At 47.4% G+C, this 16703-nt stretch overlaps 1 protein-coding gene across 1 annotated transcript in view; it reads right to left on the reverse strand.

Annotated features, from left to right (window-relative positions):
- Positions 1 to 16703, reverse strand: part of LOC147897205 (protein TRIGALACTOSYLDIACYLGLYCEROL 2, chloroplastic-like) — a 99674-nt gene that overhangs the window by 52192 nt on the left and 30779 nt on the right. Inside the window, exons 2-4 of the mRNA XM_087381635.1 lie at positions 13687 to 14016; positions 13483 to 13598; positions 13026 to 13107 (exon numbers count right to left, since the gene is read on the reverse strand). Coding sequence (XP_087237761.1) covers positions 13026 to 13107; positions 13483 to 13598; positions 13687 to 14016 — 528 coding nt within the window. The remainder of the gene's footprint in view (positions 1 to 13025; positions 13108 to 13482; positions 13599 to 13686; positions 14017 to 16703) is intronic.

The following is a 16703-nucleotide window of genomic DNA, read 5'->3' on the forward strand; positions in this document are numbered from 1 at the left end:
AACTTTGAGAGCATAGCTTGTTCACCTGCACGTGAAGCCAAGTTTTTCCTGGTCTGCTCTTCCTGAAGCAGAAGTCCTATCAACTCATGAAAAGTGAGGATTTGCACCCCACCTCAATGATAAGTTTAGCGAGGTATGAAAGCTGAGATAAGTCTCAGGAAGAGAATTCAGAGTGGTGGTAATCATCTCTGAATCAGGAATAATCTCATCAATGTTCAATAATTGCTCTCTGAGATCCTGTAGCTTTGTGAGGTGGACTGACATGGAGTCACCCTCTTCCATATGTGTATTACTTAACTCTCTTTTCAAGAAAGATACCCTTGCATCATTCCGTGCTGCATACATGCTTTCTAAGATATCCCACGCTGCCTTCGAGGTCTTACACGACCGGATATGCGGAATGATAAATCTTTTCACTGAAAGAGAGATGCATGACAAAGCTAAGGCATCCCTGGAATCCCATCTCTTTTGTTCTGGAGTGGTGGCTACAGCTGCACCAACAACCTGTCCTCCTGCAATTGCACTCTGTGCATGACCTCTTCCACCTCCTTGCTAGGGAGGGGTATTAGGTGCCATACCTGCTGGTCGGATCTCACCCCCATTCACATAATCCCATAAATTGCGAGAAATCAGAATATTGCGTACCATAAAACTCCAGAGGGAGTAGTTGGTACCATCCAACTTGTCTTCCTGTGAAAGACCACCGAACTGGAAATCATTCTGATTTTGCTGGGCCATATCTGAGAAAGAGATTTTAGCAGATACAAAACTGAATTCCCTTACTGGGAATGAAATGCACAACTCCCAAAAAACACAGCCAAGCACTGGCTGTAAATGCAACTTAGATTTCTGCACTTGCACTGTCAGAAATCTGTCCAAGCATCAAAAACTCTCCAGAATCTGCCAAAAGTGCTGCAAAACACTTCAAGAAAGGCAGTATGAACTGAAATCTCCAAAATTGCTCTCACAACACAAAAGCCCCAAAATAGGCCTGAAATTGCAACCAGAAAGGGGCAAATCGATCAAAAGCCCCAAATGTTGCAAGAATTGCGCTCCGTCTGCAAAAGCCCCAAATTTCACTGCGAAATTGCAGTGTAATCACAAAATCCCCAAATTTCTGCAAGAAATTGTACTGCTAAACCTCTGAATCTGCCTGCAATGTCTGCTTCACAAGCAACTATGAACCCAAAAATACCCAAATGTCTGCACAAATACCACCATATCTACTGGTACGGTGACTGTACGACTGAGTACGGATGACTGTACTATACAGTCGATGTAGGTTGGTGCCACATGTGCGGACGAGCAGGTACGGATGTACGGACGAGCAGATCTGCAAAGCAGTGAGTACGGCGCAGGTACGTACAGGGCTAAAGGCTGTACGGCGACGAGTTGTACATCCGTACAGTCACGCAATACGGAAGCAGCAGGTACGAGCAAGTACGGCAGATCTGCAGTTGACGAATGTACGAGCATGTACAATAGGTACGAACGACGAGACTACATATACGAGCAGGTACGACAAGTACGAACGATGAGACTGTATGTACGAGCAGGTACGACACGTACGACAAGTACGAGCAAGTACGGACGATCAGTGTAGGTGTAGTACGTGCTGGAGTAGCAGGGCCGTACGGACCTGTACGGAATGTACGGCACTGTACGAGATGACGAGACTGCAGCAGACGGAAGGTACGGCTAGCAAAGGGAGCTCGCGGGAGCTAGAGTCCGAAAGCAGGGAGCAGGTCCAAGAGCATGATCTGCTCTGATACCAAATGTGAGTGTGAGTGGAGAGAGAGCAAGAGAGTGAGCTGAGAGCTTGAAAGCTTGAGAGCTTAGTTGCAATAGAAGAGTGTAAGAGATACAACTGAAGGAGTGAGATAAGGTCTTGTCCTAGTGACAAAACCTTAGTAGTCACTAACCATAGTTAGTGGACTAACTGCGGTTAGGGGGAAAAACCTCTTAAAGAGGGAAAAGTGCCCCTAACTAGCTTATTAAATTACATTGGTCACTGCTGAATTATATCTATAATTCTAACATATGGTCCAGTTCATGAGGACGGGGATGCAGAAAACAAGGCTCTCTTGTGAGTGGATGCCTGTTCCAGAAAGACTGCCTTATGTGACTTTGCCGAGGGTTTGGAGGGTGAGTAGTCCGTGTCTGTACATCGACGTACTAAGGTGGACACTGACTCTCAATACCAATCTTCCGTGCCCACTTCATCATGAAGGAGACTTCCACCCCGAACAACTCCGCACGCTTCTGGAGTAGCCAGTCATATGCCTAATCAACCTCTGCCTCAAGCGGCAATCTGATAACTCCTACCGCCAAACCACACATCGGCTTCTCTCGAACGAAGCCCAGCTGAAAATTCACCTCCGCACCATGGATGTGCCAAAGGTGCACTCCCTGTGGCCCCATCCACTCGTCCATCATGCATGAAATCTGATCTCCCATAATAGCATCAAACACCACTAGGGACCACTTCTCCAACCCTGTGGATGCGAACTGGAATCTCCAAATAGGGTGTGTCTGGGAGCCCACTACGCTGATCGAGCCCTCTTTCTTGGGATACAAGACCACAAGCATTACCTCTAGGGGTAGAGGGTAAGAGTCCGGAATCTCTAGATAATTCAAGGGTCCCAATCTCCAGAAGTCCCGCGATAAGGGACGCCCAGGCCAGAGATTGGAAGCTGCTAATTGGGAGGACAAGCCCCTTCCCTCTAGCTCCCTCCCCGACTGGACAGGATGCTGCGGTGAGGAAGCGGAAGGGAACGTTGTCTTATCCTTGCCTGGTGGCAAGGGTGTCGAGGTAGGGGAGAGTTGGGAGGCTAAAGAACCTGCTGCGGAGGTGGAGACGGGGAGTGGGGAGGGAGGGGGGCGGGTGGTGAGGGTGACCATAGCAGGAGGGCAAGGGGGCAGGGGGAATCCAGGAGGGAGGGGGGGGAGTGGAGAGGGAGCAGGATCTGGAGGGGAAGAGGGACGACCACAGGCCCCCTTGTTGATCAGGCTCGCCGGGGCTCTAGACTCGCACCTCCTCAGCCACTGTCGAGCTAACGTCCATAGCTTCTGCCATCACAACGTTAGGAGCTCCTACGGCTCGCTGTTGATGCAAGGGTGAGGAGCTCCTACGGCTCGCTGCTGATGCAAGGGTGAGTGCGGGTGCTGAACCTCCATCACGGGAGGATCCTCTTACTGGACAGTGGGTCCTTCTGCTAGGGGAGGTGGATCTCCACATGAGGGCTCCTATTGTTCCTCAAGCCCTGTCTCTCTCTGTGCGCCTAGCCCTTTGCCTACGACGCTTGCGGGCCTGTTTACTTGGTTTCTTTTTCTTTTTAACCTGGGTCCATTCCCCTTCTAAGGAGGTCATCCAAGGGGTCTGAGACTCATGTTGCTCCTGTCTAGGGGGGTACTGGGCTCTGGCCTGCTGACTCTACCTACTCTACAGGGGTCGGGGGGGAGGAGCTCGGCCTTGGCCGTGGGGGCAATCTCTGGCTAGGTGACCCATCTATCTGCAACGAAGAAACTAGCCTAGTAATCCAAAAATCTCCACTCGCTGGCAGTGTGCCCCCTTCGAGGGTCTCTAGGAGGATCAACTCTGGGAGGGACTCTTGACTCTCAACCACCAGCCTGATCCTGGGGACCCTGTCATTTGCTACCACTGAAGCGATTGAATCTGGTGGAGACTCAAGCACGGTGCCAAATGCCCGACCAATGGAGGGGAGGATGGCTCTATAATCCTTTGGGAGCCCTAGGAAGCAGAGCGTAACCAAAAAACGGGGAACATGATGTGTCGTGTCCATGTCCTCCACTGTAAAGCCATGGTACAAAGGAAAGAGGTACACCAACTGCGAGCCAAGGAGGATGGGGCTCTGCTCCACAAGTGTCAAGTCAGTATCGGGGGAGCTCAGCTGGATGAGGAAGATGCCTCTTCCATAGATAGTGACCTCCTGAATATGGTCACCCTCTAGTGCCAAGCTTGCTTGGATCCACTCTCGCACACCTGTCGCCTTGTGGGTGTGAGGCCCACAACTCTGCCCACAATAGCCTTGTCCTGAAGGGACTGAACTGCATGCCGTACCTGTTGCTTATCTGCTGGAGAAAGGATACCTTGACGGCTTTGGGATTCGAGGTGCTGCCATTTGAGCCCTTCTGGCCAAACAAGTGTCACCACCAAGCTTACTTTCTCCGAGGCGTAAGCCAATTAACCCGAAGCTACTCGGGAGGAAGAGGAGGGGTGGAAAAAGGGAAAGGAAAAAAGCTTAGAAGACGGTCAAGAAGCGGGGTGGCAGGCAGGAAATGGCGCAAGAAGGGAGGGAGAAACGAAGGGTGGGGGAAGACAAGACAGCGGGGGAGGAGAGGAGAATATGGAGCAGAAGGAGGCACGGGGGGGCAAGAAGAGGCACGGGAGGGGAAGGAGGAGGCGAGGAGGAGGTGCGGGGGCAGAAGGAGACACGGGGGGGCGGGCAAGAGCAACATGGGAGGCGGAGGCGGGGGAGGAGGCGACGTGGAGGAGGAGTTGCGGGGGGGCGGGCAAGGAGCGGCGTGGGAGGCGGAGGCAGGCTGGAGGGGAGGGTAGCGGAGGCGGGCTGGAAGAGCAGCTTCGGAAGCAGGGGCCATTCAACTGTAGTTGTGAAAACTGCCTCTTGTACTCAGTTTCACCTAATGAAGTTGCCACAGTGGATTGTTCTTGCTCAACCAAGAAATGCATGGACTACCAATAAAGAAACAATTTCCATCGGTGGAATGTCTAGTGTGATAATCCCTAAAAGCATGCAAGTAGAGTCACCTCCCCTGGCATAGAACAAACCAAGAGACTCCATACCCTGCAAGTATTTGAAAACAGGCTTTATAGCACACCAATGATGTGTCCTTGGGCTGCGCATATACCTACTCAATTGGGATACATGAACTGAAAATCTGGGCAGGTATTGAAGAGATAAATAAGGCATCCAACAGCCTGACTGTATACAACAGCATCAGAAAGTTCACCGGCATCTAGCATCATGCATGGACAACTTCATCCAAGGTATACCCCCCAAGGTCATACCTTTTGGAAGCTGCCATGGCAGCACAAATCATGTCCATCTTCACAAATTAGTACCTCTTCAGTATTATCACAACTAAAGGTGGTTGTGAACATGAAACACCTTAGTACAAAACTTAAATTGAGGGTGACCTTCAAACCTAATTGAGTCCTCATCTCCATAGCTTTCCGGAGCGCAGGCAAATAAACAACACACATGTGCATAGGCCTTTATATCTTCAAACTTACGCATCACCTTAATTGTCTTGTTACCCTTCGTTAACCTTGTTTTTGTCTCTAGCAACTACACCAAGTTCCCAAGGTCTCTTCTCCACTTACCAAGAGATCAAATCTTCACATACCTTGTATGGATTACTTTCAAATAGAATAAAGATAACAGTGCGCTAAAACTCCATTACCAAGTTTAGAAATGCCACTTATCAGGGGGGCCTGTTTGTCCTTAAAAGTTGTTTGGTTTAGATAATCTATAACCACACAAGTCTTTTTGCAACTTACGAAACATGATCATTGTGAATTTGTGTTAGAGCACGGACGAGCTGACCCATCAGAGGCTTGGGAGTACTTGCTGATGGAGGTCCAGAGCATCCGAAAGCGCAAGAGGGAGCTGTCACGCTTCGCACAGGAGCAGACACACTTCACCAGGAGCAGGCACGACTCATACAGGAGCAGTCTCAGGCTATCCAAGTCCAGGCTGATCTTATTCAGGGGCTCAGACAGGAGATCTCACAGCTCCGACAGGAGATCATTGCTATACGTACAATCCCAGGTAGCACCCCAGTTGTGGAGGCACAGATTGCGAGCATGCAATCTGCCATCGAGGAGACGTCCAGATTGGTCGACATAGCCAAACGGGAACCTGCAAGGGTAACCGTTTCGGCTACCCTCTTGGAGCAGCAGCAAAGAGCTAGCAAGGCTCTCAACATCAGAGTACGTGAGATTCCCCGCACTGCGGCTACCCCGATGGCAGATGCGCAGGCCTTCGTGACCACTACCCTAGGGGCGACTGAGCACAAGATTGAGAGAGCATGGCGGGTTGGGAGGGACCCCAACCGAGAGCAGTCCCTTATCATACGGTTCCATGACGCCCAGGCACGACTTTTCGCTTAACGTCGTAGGTCAGCCTTATGAGACCAGGCACCGATCTCCATCGACGAGGACCTCACCCCACTACAGGTTGAGGAGAGCGTTTTCTATTGCAGCAGCGGAATCAGGCCCGCAAGGAGGGAAAGTGGGCAGTAGTACGAGATGGACGACTCCTTGCAGGCCCCCATCAGGCACCCACCTCTCCTCCCGCATAGGGAGGCAGGGTCTATGAGACCCAGACATCCAAGACCCTATCCTCTACCATTTGGAACTGTAATGGTACCTTATGGTCAGAACCAGGGAACTTCTTGGAATCCTATACAGGTCATGACATAGTCTTTTACACAGAGACACATCAGAGTCCAGAACGCCCACTACCAATAGCCAGCGGGTATACATGGGAGTCTGCCTACAGAGATGAGACAAGGGATACAGGAGGGGTTCAAGGGTCAAGAGGAGTCGCAGTCCTTTACAGATCCACACTTTTGGGGGCCATCTCAGTGGAGCAGAGAGATCCACACTCCAGATTTCTCTGGATCCAGGCTCGACACATGGATAGCCGGGATTTGTTCATTGCAGTTTGCTACTTCCCCCCCCGAGACCTCCCGCTTTGCCAGAGATATTCGAGGGGAGGATGAGACATCCCCATTTGCTACTCTTTGTCAGTCCATTGTTGACTTCTCTAGCCGCACGGAAGTTCTCCTAGTTGGGGACTTCAACATGAGAACAGGTGCTCGTCAAGCACCACTCCTCGACTTCAGGGATGATTCCACTCTACTGCCAGACATTGACCTTGAGGAGGCAGGTATGCTACAAGTTTCGGCTGACAGACAAGGACTGCTCACATCGTATGGGCAAGCCCTATTAGACCTTGGCAGGATGCATGATCTCATTATCTATAATGGTCTTGACAGATGGCCCGCATCAGGTGGCTTCACTTGCTTTTCACATGGGGGAGGCTTCAGTGTTGTGGACTACATCATGGGATCCCCTACCTTCACATCTACCATCACTGACTTTACCGTAGCACCTCTCCCTCCAGGGCTGATCATACCTATCTTTTCTTTAGCATTTCTACCCCCCGCCGCACAGCACTTTCTACCCCGTTGAGTTCTTACTCCACCTACCATGATATACGCTTTGATCACAATCACTCACCTACCTACTCTGGCCGTATGTACATACTTCTCGCATACATTGACTTTATACCCTTATTAGAGGACCGTGCTGCCCTAGTCACTCGCTCACTACACAAGGATGCTCTTCACACCTTCCCCCACACCACCCGCTCCACCCACCCACCACCTCCTGGGACCGTACCCTGTAATAGCTGGTACGATGACGAGTGTAAGGCTTTATGCCATCAGCTTAGATTCGAAACAAAAAACAGCCTTCCGAGCAAACCATAGACGCTACACGAGTATGGTCGTCTACTATGCAGGAAGAAACTTGACTTCGTGCGTCGGAACGAGGAGGAGCTACTGAACATTATGTTCCATAACAACTCTAAGGACATCTGGCAGAGATTTCTAGCTAGACGGTCCCCCCCATTACTCACTCACACTCAGGTGTGGTAAAATTATGCATGCATGCTCTATGATATCCCAAATCAGCCAGCCCCTAACCTCTCACATATGCCATGCCCCACATCCTGCAACCTCTTCACTAGGGAGGGGTAAAGGATGCCGTAATGAAACTTCATAATGGCCGAGCGAAGGATCCTGACGGACAATGCACTGAGTTCATTGCATATGGGATTAACCTCCTAGCCCCGAGCTTTTTCAAGCTATTTAATGAAGCTGTTTGCTTGGGGTTTCCACGCACTTGGACCATCAACACTATCTCACCCATCCACAAGGTAGGGGATCCCATGAACCCGGAGAACTATAGGATTGTTATGATTGGACATGTCAAGTCCAAGATTTATGCATCAGTACTTGATTTTGAGGTCAGCAGATTTGCGGAGTGTCCAGGACTCAGAGCAGCGGGACAAGCCAGTTTCAGGCGGGATCATGGGACCATGGACCACATTCTCACGCTCAGATGTATCATCGAGGAGGCGAGGGCACAGAAGCAAAGGGTTTACTATTGCTTTGTGGATTTTCGCAAGGCATTTGACACCGTTCCGAGAGACCGCCTCATACGACGCCTACAGGATCTGGGTTACGACCAAGAGATCATTTGGGCTGTCATGGCACTTTATGAGCGAGTTTCAGGCAAAGTCCGGACAGGATCTGGATGGACAAACGAGATCATGAGCACTATCGGGGTCAAACAAGGGTGCTCATGATCACCTACCTTTGTTTGGCCTCTACATTGACGAGCTCGAGACAGTGATGCAAGCACAAGGTGGGGTAGGTTGCTCTCTCGCGGGCACCCTGATCCGAATATTACTTTACGCAGATGATGTGGCTCTCTTGTCTTCCTCAGCAGAGGGGCTCCAGAGACACCTTGACGCACTACAGTCCTTTTGTGAGTCTCATGATTTGAAGGTCAACTTGGGTAAAACCAAGGTTATGATCTTCAATACATCTCGAGCCGTCATGCGCGATGAGCATTTCGCATTTGATGGGTCCCTTGTTGAGGTAGTTTCATCATACACTTATTTGGGGATTGTCTTTTCCGGACCCATCTTCACCATGAGACCCGCGATGCAGGCGCGCCTAAGCAGAGGATATGCTTCATTGGCTAGACTAGAGAGACAGTGCTTCTGCTCTCACTTTCAGGATCCACGGACCAAAGGGTTGCCTTTTGACACCTTGATCCGCCCAGTAGGGATGTATGGCAATCCATGTTGGGGGCCAGACTTGTCGGATACAAAGTGGGCCAAGGTGGAGCGGCTACAGTTTCTCATGTTATCACGGATGATCCGTGGTAAGCCATCCGTCCCTCACAAGATCATTCGAGGGGAGTTTGGGTCACCCCCATTATAGCTAGATGCTGCATTTCAGGTCATTACGTATATGTATTGAGTCAGGGAGTATGGGGATTACACATCCGGGCGTAGCAGGATACCATGTCTAGCACTGTCCTCTTCTATGGCACTTGCAGCAGGGGGAGATAAGAGGTGCTAGTATGCACGCACAGAGAGATGGTTTGCAGGACTAGGGCTCCTTTCCAGTACAGCATGGATGCTCCTCTCTCTCCCGTTCTATCACACGAGGTCAACTAGGTTATCCGTGAGGATCTACTCCAGCTACACACATTCCGAACCGAGTGATCTTCCAGTGAAGCTGGGCTTCTACAGAGACCACTTCTTACATATCACAACGGAGGGTTTCATTGATCCACCAGGATACACGCAGATTCACCTACCCCACTCGTTGAGGATCTCCCTTGGGCAGTTTCGGGTCTCTTCACACAGACTTCGTATCGAGAGCGGCAGAGCGGAGCGGTTACCCAAGGAGAGGCGCATATGCACACTGTGTAACATGCAGGAGGTTGAGACAGAGGAGCATTTCATCTTCAAGTGTCCTGTTTACTATGAGATCCGAGGGCGTTTCTACTGCCTCTTCAGAGATAGTTATGGAGTTTTGGCCCGTTTTCTCTCCTACCAAGACCAATGTCATTGTTATTACAGTCTGATTCTGACTTAATGCTAATCTGGACAGCCTGTGAACTAGATGGCCCCTCATGCAAAGTCATTTTTATTACAATCAACTGAAGAAAGGAAAGATCAAAATAGGACATCAGATTAGCATTGAGTCGGTTCATCAAGCTGTAATAACAATAGTTCTCATTCTAACCTATTGTTATTGCAAACCCTCAACTGATACCTCTCAGAGCTCTATCACGGAGTTCTTTCAGCCAGATCACATAGACCCCCACAAGGCGAGACCTCGACATGACCGTGACCCAGAGCCTGTGACCCAACAGCTCAGACAGCGGGTTAACTCACGGATCATACTTGGGGACATCCCCTCCTTGTTTAGGGTCGGAGCCCGACCGACGGGGGTCACAATGGCCTTGGTTAGACACAGAGCTACGACCAGGAGACGTAGCAAGACTGCGCCCTTGAGAGGGGGCGACAACGTTCTATTGCTGACCTCATGCCTCCACTTCCATAGCCTCATCCATCCTGATCTCCTGCTGCTGATGATGATGATGCGATGGTTATGATGATGCCGACAATGATGCTGAGATTGATATATATAGTCGAGATATGACTATGTTGTACTTCGGACTTTGTACTGCCATTTTGCATTTTTTTGCATTCTGCACTGGTGTGGATACTCGTTTAGTAGCTCCACTACCACAGCTCATTGTATCAGGTTTTTCACAGTCTCATAGACCCATTGGTCTTCCGAGGACTTTAATAAACTTTCTTTCTTTCTTTCTTTTCAGTTTGGCTATATTGATCAGGTTTAACAAGTTTGCCTTTTGCAACTTTGATTAAATACGCTTATATTTGTTACTGGAGTCTTGCTAGAGGTCAACAAAGGTCTATTGGACCTGTCTTGACCAAGTTGAACAAGCTTGACTTTGGGTCAAATGTGCATTTTTTGAACCATTAGACATTTTTAATGTGATTCTTTCATTAGGACTCCTTTAATTTTGCTGCTTTATTGTTTTCCTTTAATTATCATGGGGAATCTTTGAATGTATTGTTTGCTTCTCATCCTAATTACTCTTGGTGTGTCCATCTTGTTTCTCGTGCCACAGGCAGAAACATTATACTAGTTTAATAGTAACGAGATACATGCAACCATGCCACATGTACCAAATAGAGATCAAAAGCCACTATTAGAATAAGGAGAAGACAAAGATCAATAAATATAGAAGATGACGTCTGCAGTCTCTTGACTGATTTGAGATAACTTGTTTTTTTCTCAGCTAGCATCTTTGCTTTTTGCGTCCTTGTCCAAGCTTGAATAGTTTTAAGGAAGAAACCCTCTAGATTCTAATGGACATCTTTTCCTTGGATCCTTTTAGGGATATAAAAGGAGAGGAGGTCTCCTATAATTGGAGGTGTCCTACCATTTAAGATCTGCTTTCCAGTATTCTTACGAGTTTCCTTTCGTAGGTCTAAGAGTATGCTTAAAGCGAGTGAATCCTTCCATACTCTTCATGAGGACAGCCATCTTGTCCTCTTCATCTGAGGGACACTTCAGGCTGGAAAGTTGTTGCACAAGAGATTGCATTTTTGCTAAATGTGCACTCAAGGTATCACTATCATCCATTTTTAAATTATTAAATTGCAACTTCAAGAAAAACTTGGAGTTTGTGATTTTGTTACCAAAAAGATTCTCGAGACGTGCCCATATCACCTTGGCCGTTGATTTGAAGTCGATGTGATGAATCAAGGTATCATCGAGGCAAAGTCTGATGATAGCAATAGTTGAGTTGTTGAGGATCTCTTGTGGGAGCGTCATCCTCAATAGCATCCCATACATTTTCTTTCATGAGGAGCAACTGAACCTTAGTTTGCCAAGTAGGAAATCCTTCCCCCTTGAACTTCTCCACGAGCAATGAGTTTGAAGAAAGAGAACTCATTGTGTACCTCGGGACATGGCAACTTCAGTCTTCAGCACTTTAGGAGATGAAACTGAGGGCTGGAACTAAAGGCAGAAGATGCGGAGGATAGAGATGTCATCATGAGAGATTTGGAACAGCAATTTGTGGGCAAAATGAGGGCAGCTCAGCTCACGTGGAGGAGAAGAGACAATGAGCAGCAATGGCACGCATTTCGAGAGCAAAAGCAGGCTGATACGGACAGATTGTAGGGGCAGATAACGTGGACAGGAGCAGCATCACAGTCCTAAGTGTTGGTACGGGCATGTACAGCTGTACGGGCAGCTGATGGAGAGGCTAATGGGGAGGCTGAAGGGGTAGCTGATGGAGAGGCATTCCGAGGCAATGAGCAGCAACAAATGGTGCGGCAATCGATGTAGATCAGCTCCAACAGCTCCCAAAGGTGAGGCTAAGGGAAGGTAGCTCTACCTTGGAGGAGAGGGTAGCTTCCATTTGTGGGCTTCTCTCATCCTCTAGGTAGAGCAAGAAGAAGGGGAAGGGAAAGGTAGGAAAGGAGGCTTTGATACCACATGAACGCACATGGTGGAGAAGGGGATAGAGAGGGTAGGCTAGGGCGAGAGATAATGATAATCAAAGAAAGACATAATGAAATGGAAATAAAATGACCAAGTAATGAACAAATGAAAGTACTCACATGTAGACCAAAGAGCTTGTAGGCTTGATACTTGATTGATTTGACACTAGACAAGTACAGCTCTTATATAGAGTACACACACACACATGAACAGCAATGCATATGGGATAACTCCCAATGTGACACGTGGCATCCATAGGACACACTACACTAGAACTCCCACTAGAACACACCACACTAACTCATCTTGACTCCATTTCCTAACACTATGGCCTTCTGTCTATGCTATATAATATGTTTCACATGCACATGGCATTATCAAGGAGTATTAGCACTTCCTTATGAATCTTTGTGATTGTCAGATTCCAATAAATTATGCATGCTGGTGGTAATACAGTTTTCTGTATTTACTGTGCAGTTAAAGAGAGGCAGGTGACTCGATATTTGGGTGTCTTTTTATGAAGCCAAAATTTAGCATAGACTTTGGATGTTTGAGATAAAATCCTCCCTATCTTGAATGAATCTATGAGGAAAACTAATCACATATGTGAAACTGTTAAACACATTTGCAAGAACAATTCAATAAACATGAATTCATTTGAAGAGGAAAAGGAACTCTAAGAAAGACGAAAAGGAAAACTAATATCACATCTGTGAAAGTGTCAAACACATTTGCAAGAACAATTCAATAAACACGAATACCTTTAAAGAGGAAAAGGAACTCTAAGAAATAGCCATTGAAGCTACTAGTTCCCAAGAAGCAAGGGTAAGATGTGATGATAGGCATACCTCAAAATCTTTCAGCGTCCTGGTTAGGGTGGTCACAGAATCATGGAAAAGCCTAATGTTTTCTGTTGTCCAACTGGAACTCCTGCAAGTGCACCAAAATATTAATGGCTTGCTTGCACGATACTGTGAAGTGTTGTTGCCAAGAATAGGTATAGTTTATAACGTTCTTCTCCTAAAGATTTAAGTTAGTGGATCTCCAAAAAGGCATGCACAGGAGTTATCGACATTACAACTGAGCATAAATTCAATATTTACAGTTTAAGTTCTACTTTAGAGGACTTAAGTACAGATTGAACATAGGAAAGATTCAACATGTGGACCCTGCCAGCATTAATTGCATGCTGTTAACTTGTTTTCCAAGAATTCTCTATTTTTTAAGCCTGCCTCATGAGACACCTACATTAAATAGCATACACCAAGATATTAAATTATAGCTTCAGGGCTGCGTGTTGTTCACCTCAGCTCATGAGCTGCATGCGTTGCCAACTTAACTAGCTGTGTTAAATCTTTCAGAACCATACCATCCTCTAGCTCTTTCATCACAGGCTCAATGTTCTCCACAAATGTCTCGAGCTGTAGAAAAAGACATAGCATCAATGATCTGAAATTTTACTATAGCATTTGATTGCAGACACAACATTGCTTGGTTTTTGAAGCACACCTTGTCAAGAAGAGGCTTAGTGTTATCCAATGCAACTCCAATTTGGTCTGCAGTATGTAATAGTTCATCCACACCTGAATCATTCATCTTTATAGCCATCTTCCCACAGAGACGTACCAGCTCATCCATGCTCACTCCCAGTTTCCCTCTTATTCGTTCCTTGTCACAAACAATAAGTCCTTCTGCTGAGCAGCTAGGATCAAGAGGCCCAACTGAGTTGTGGGGCACAGGGTACATAGGTGTGATGTCAATAAGAGTTTCACTTAAAAAGCCAGACTGGTTGACCTCCACTAACGCATTCCTTGGAATAATCACACTAGAGTCCATGACCTGCAACAACATACACTGTTACTAGAATTATGAAAGAAAGCAAATGTCCAGTAAGAGGTTGTGCTCAAACTATAGTGGAAAGGTGGCATGCTGTCCAATATCAAGAATGAGGCCCTGAAAACACATCACCACCTGGGTGCACAGCAAATCAAGCAGCTCTGCTGGTAAATAACTTGTGTGATGACTCAAGAGCTAGTCAGGGCAGCCTAAAGTCTCCAAAACCTAGTACTCTCTTTGGATTTAGAAACAGCAAGACGACTTGGACTCTCATCGACACCTGAGGCCCCGAAAGAGAAAGCCAAGCTACAGAGCCCCACATCATGACAAAAGTTCATACTACGGGAAGTTGGTGCACTTACTTGATGTTGATAGGATAGTCCCTTTTGTTTTCATGATCATGCAATAAGCTAGCAATCCCCTTCAAGATGACCCTCGCCCATCTACAGTCCCATAGGCAATGTTGAATAGACTCCAAAGCAGACACACGACAAATACAAGTAGCATCTGCCCCGAACACGGACGTACACTAGTTTACTGCAATTCCTCCATGAATAGTTTTAAATGACCTTTGGAGTGTAGGTTCTTCCAAAAACCTTTTGGATAGAATCTTAACTTCTTGAAAATTTCTTGCTGCTTGTTTTTCAGTAAAATCCTTTTTTTATTCTTATCATGTTATTATATATTTTCTCCTTTGATGTCCTTTTCTTCCAAAGAGGCTAAAATCCAGTCCAATCTAGCTCTTTTGCATTCTTTTATCAAACCAGCCATTGCATGGCATCCCTTTGCATCTTCCTTGTCCTTTTTTTATTACTCTATGGCCTGTTTCCTTGAGAACTTGAGAGAGTGGTTGATCCATTTTTTGGCATGCACCTGGCTACTCCATTTCACTCACTGATTTTTCTGTTTTTTGCTTCATATATGTTTGATTTTTCTAGTCCATCTTAAGCCTGCTTTGTCCCATTTGGTCCTTGATTTGGCTGCATTGAGAAAATTAAGAGGCTCTGGGGGGGACTCCGTTAGTTTCTTGCCAATGTAGTAGTTTTGTATTTCTTTCAATGTTTGGGGCTGCTTTGGTACATATAGTCTAGCACACTCCTCCCTTGAGGAGTTTGGCATGTAAATTCTACTGATTTCGGGTGCAAGATACTTCCATTTACAATTCTGAGATCAAACGCCGTCTGGCGTGACAAGAGATGTCTACCCACTTTCTGGGCATGGAGCCACCTCCTCAAGGCAAAGGCATGAGTGTGACCCCTATCTCACCTGAGGGGGCAAGCATTCGGATGAGGGAGATTGACTCTGCAATCCCAAAGTCGTGATGGGACGGTTTGCATAGAGCCTCGGCCCCCCCATGTTGATATGAGAAGTTTTCTAGGACCAAGGTATCCAGGTTATGCATAGATCCTTCAGATCCTACCATTCTAGACAGTACACAGTGGGGCTTGGCGGCATTCTTCATCCCGTTGACAGAGGGAGATCCAAAGATTCATGGGGCCTTGGATATGCTTGAGTGGCAAAGCATCAAGGTGGGAATTTGGGCAAGGACTAAACCATAGATCGATTGGTGTGGTGGGGTTTCTATTATGGGAGGGTGGGCCTCTTCAGGAGGTGCAACGGGATCCAGGAGAGTGGTTTCAGCCACTGTTTTACCTCCTACTTATCATCATTGTTGCTGTAGTTCAGCATATTTGGAGGAGATTGTTGACATCTAGACTCACTGCAACCTACATGCTATACCCCCATATGATCTTCTATTTTCATACTATGGATGTAATTCCTTGTTACAGCTCCCTTGCAAAGTTCAGGGCAAATTTCGTATGGGCAGTTATTTCAATCAGCACACATTGAAATGCCTTTGCTTGTTTCAAGATATTCCTTGCTGTGGATGAGAATGAAATCGGACACAAGCTTCTCACACACCTCACTAATAGGGGTTTTATGCTACATTCCTATAGTCTTTGAGATGAACATGTGCAACCATCCAGATATCTCCGAGATGTTTCCAGAGACTTTACCCATGCCACAGAGGTGTGTTTGTTAGCTTTAGTCCCCTGGTATGGCCTTATAGGATAGTACTAGTTAGTTCTAGTCCTATTAGTTCATTTAACTAAGTCAAACTCTTATGACATAAAGTTGTAACATGCGTTGATCAGTCTAGGGTTTAGGGCTAGCCTTATGAAGGCTTGTACTTTCACTTCAGTTCAACATTTGCTGCAATAGACTCCAGTTCAGCTTCAGCTTTAGCACTCAAATTTCTACTCCCTGCTTCCACACAACCTACAGTTAGGATAAGATGTCACATCAAAACATGTCTACAAGAGTTAGGACCGCGGAGGGTCTTATATAGTCCCTTCAAATATCTCCACTTGTCACCCCTCTAACCTCCTCATTTGCTCCTTGGCTATCTAAATAGCCCATTTTTTGGTCACGAGGAGGAGCTGCTGAGCCGCCATCATGCCCCTCCTAGTTGCCCCGCTGCCTCGCCCCGCCCACCCCTTCCGTGCTCTCTGCAGCCCCTCACCCTCCCCGCCACTCTCCGCTTGCTGCGCCTCCATCCCCCGCTTGCTGCCTCCACCCTCCACTAGCTGCGCCCCTGCCAGCCCCATCTGCTCCGCCCCTCCCGTCACCTCCGCCCCCGCTTCCCCTGCCTCTTCCGCCTTCCTCCCCCTCTCCCCTGCCTCCTCTCC

This window comes from Dipteris shenzhenensis, chromosome 11 (assembly GCF_047967505.1).
Source record: "Dipteris shenzhenensis isolate YYH24624 ecotype China chromosome 11, Dip_SZ_1.0, whole genome shotgun sequence".
In the NCBI taxonomy this organism is placed as follows: Eukaryota; Viridiplantae; Streptophyta; class Polypodiopsida; order Gleicheniales; family Dipteridaceae; genus Dipteris; species Dipteris shenzhenensis.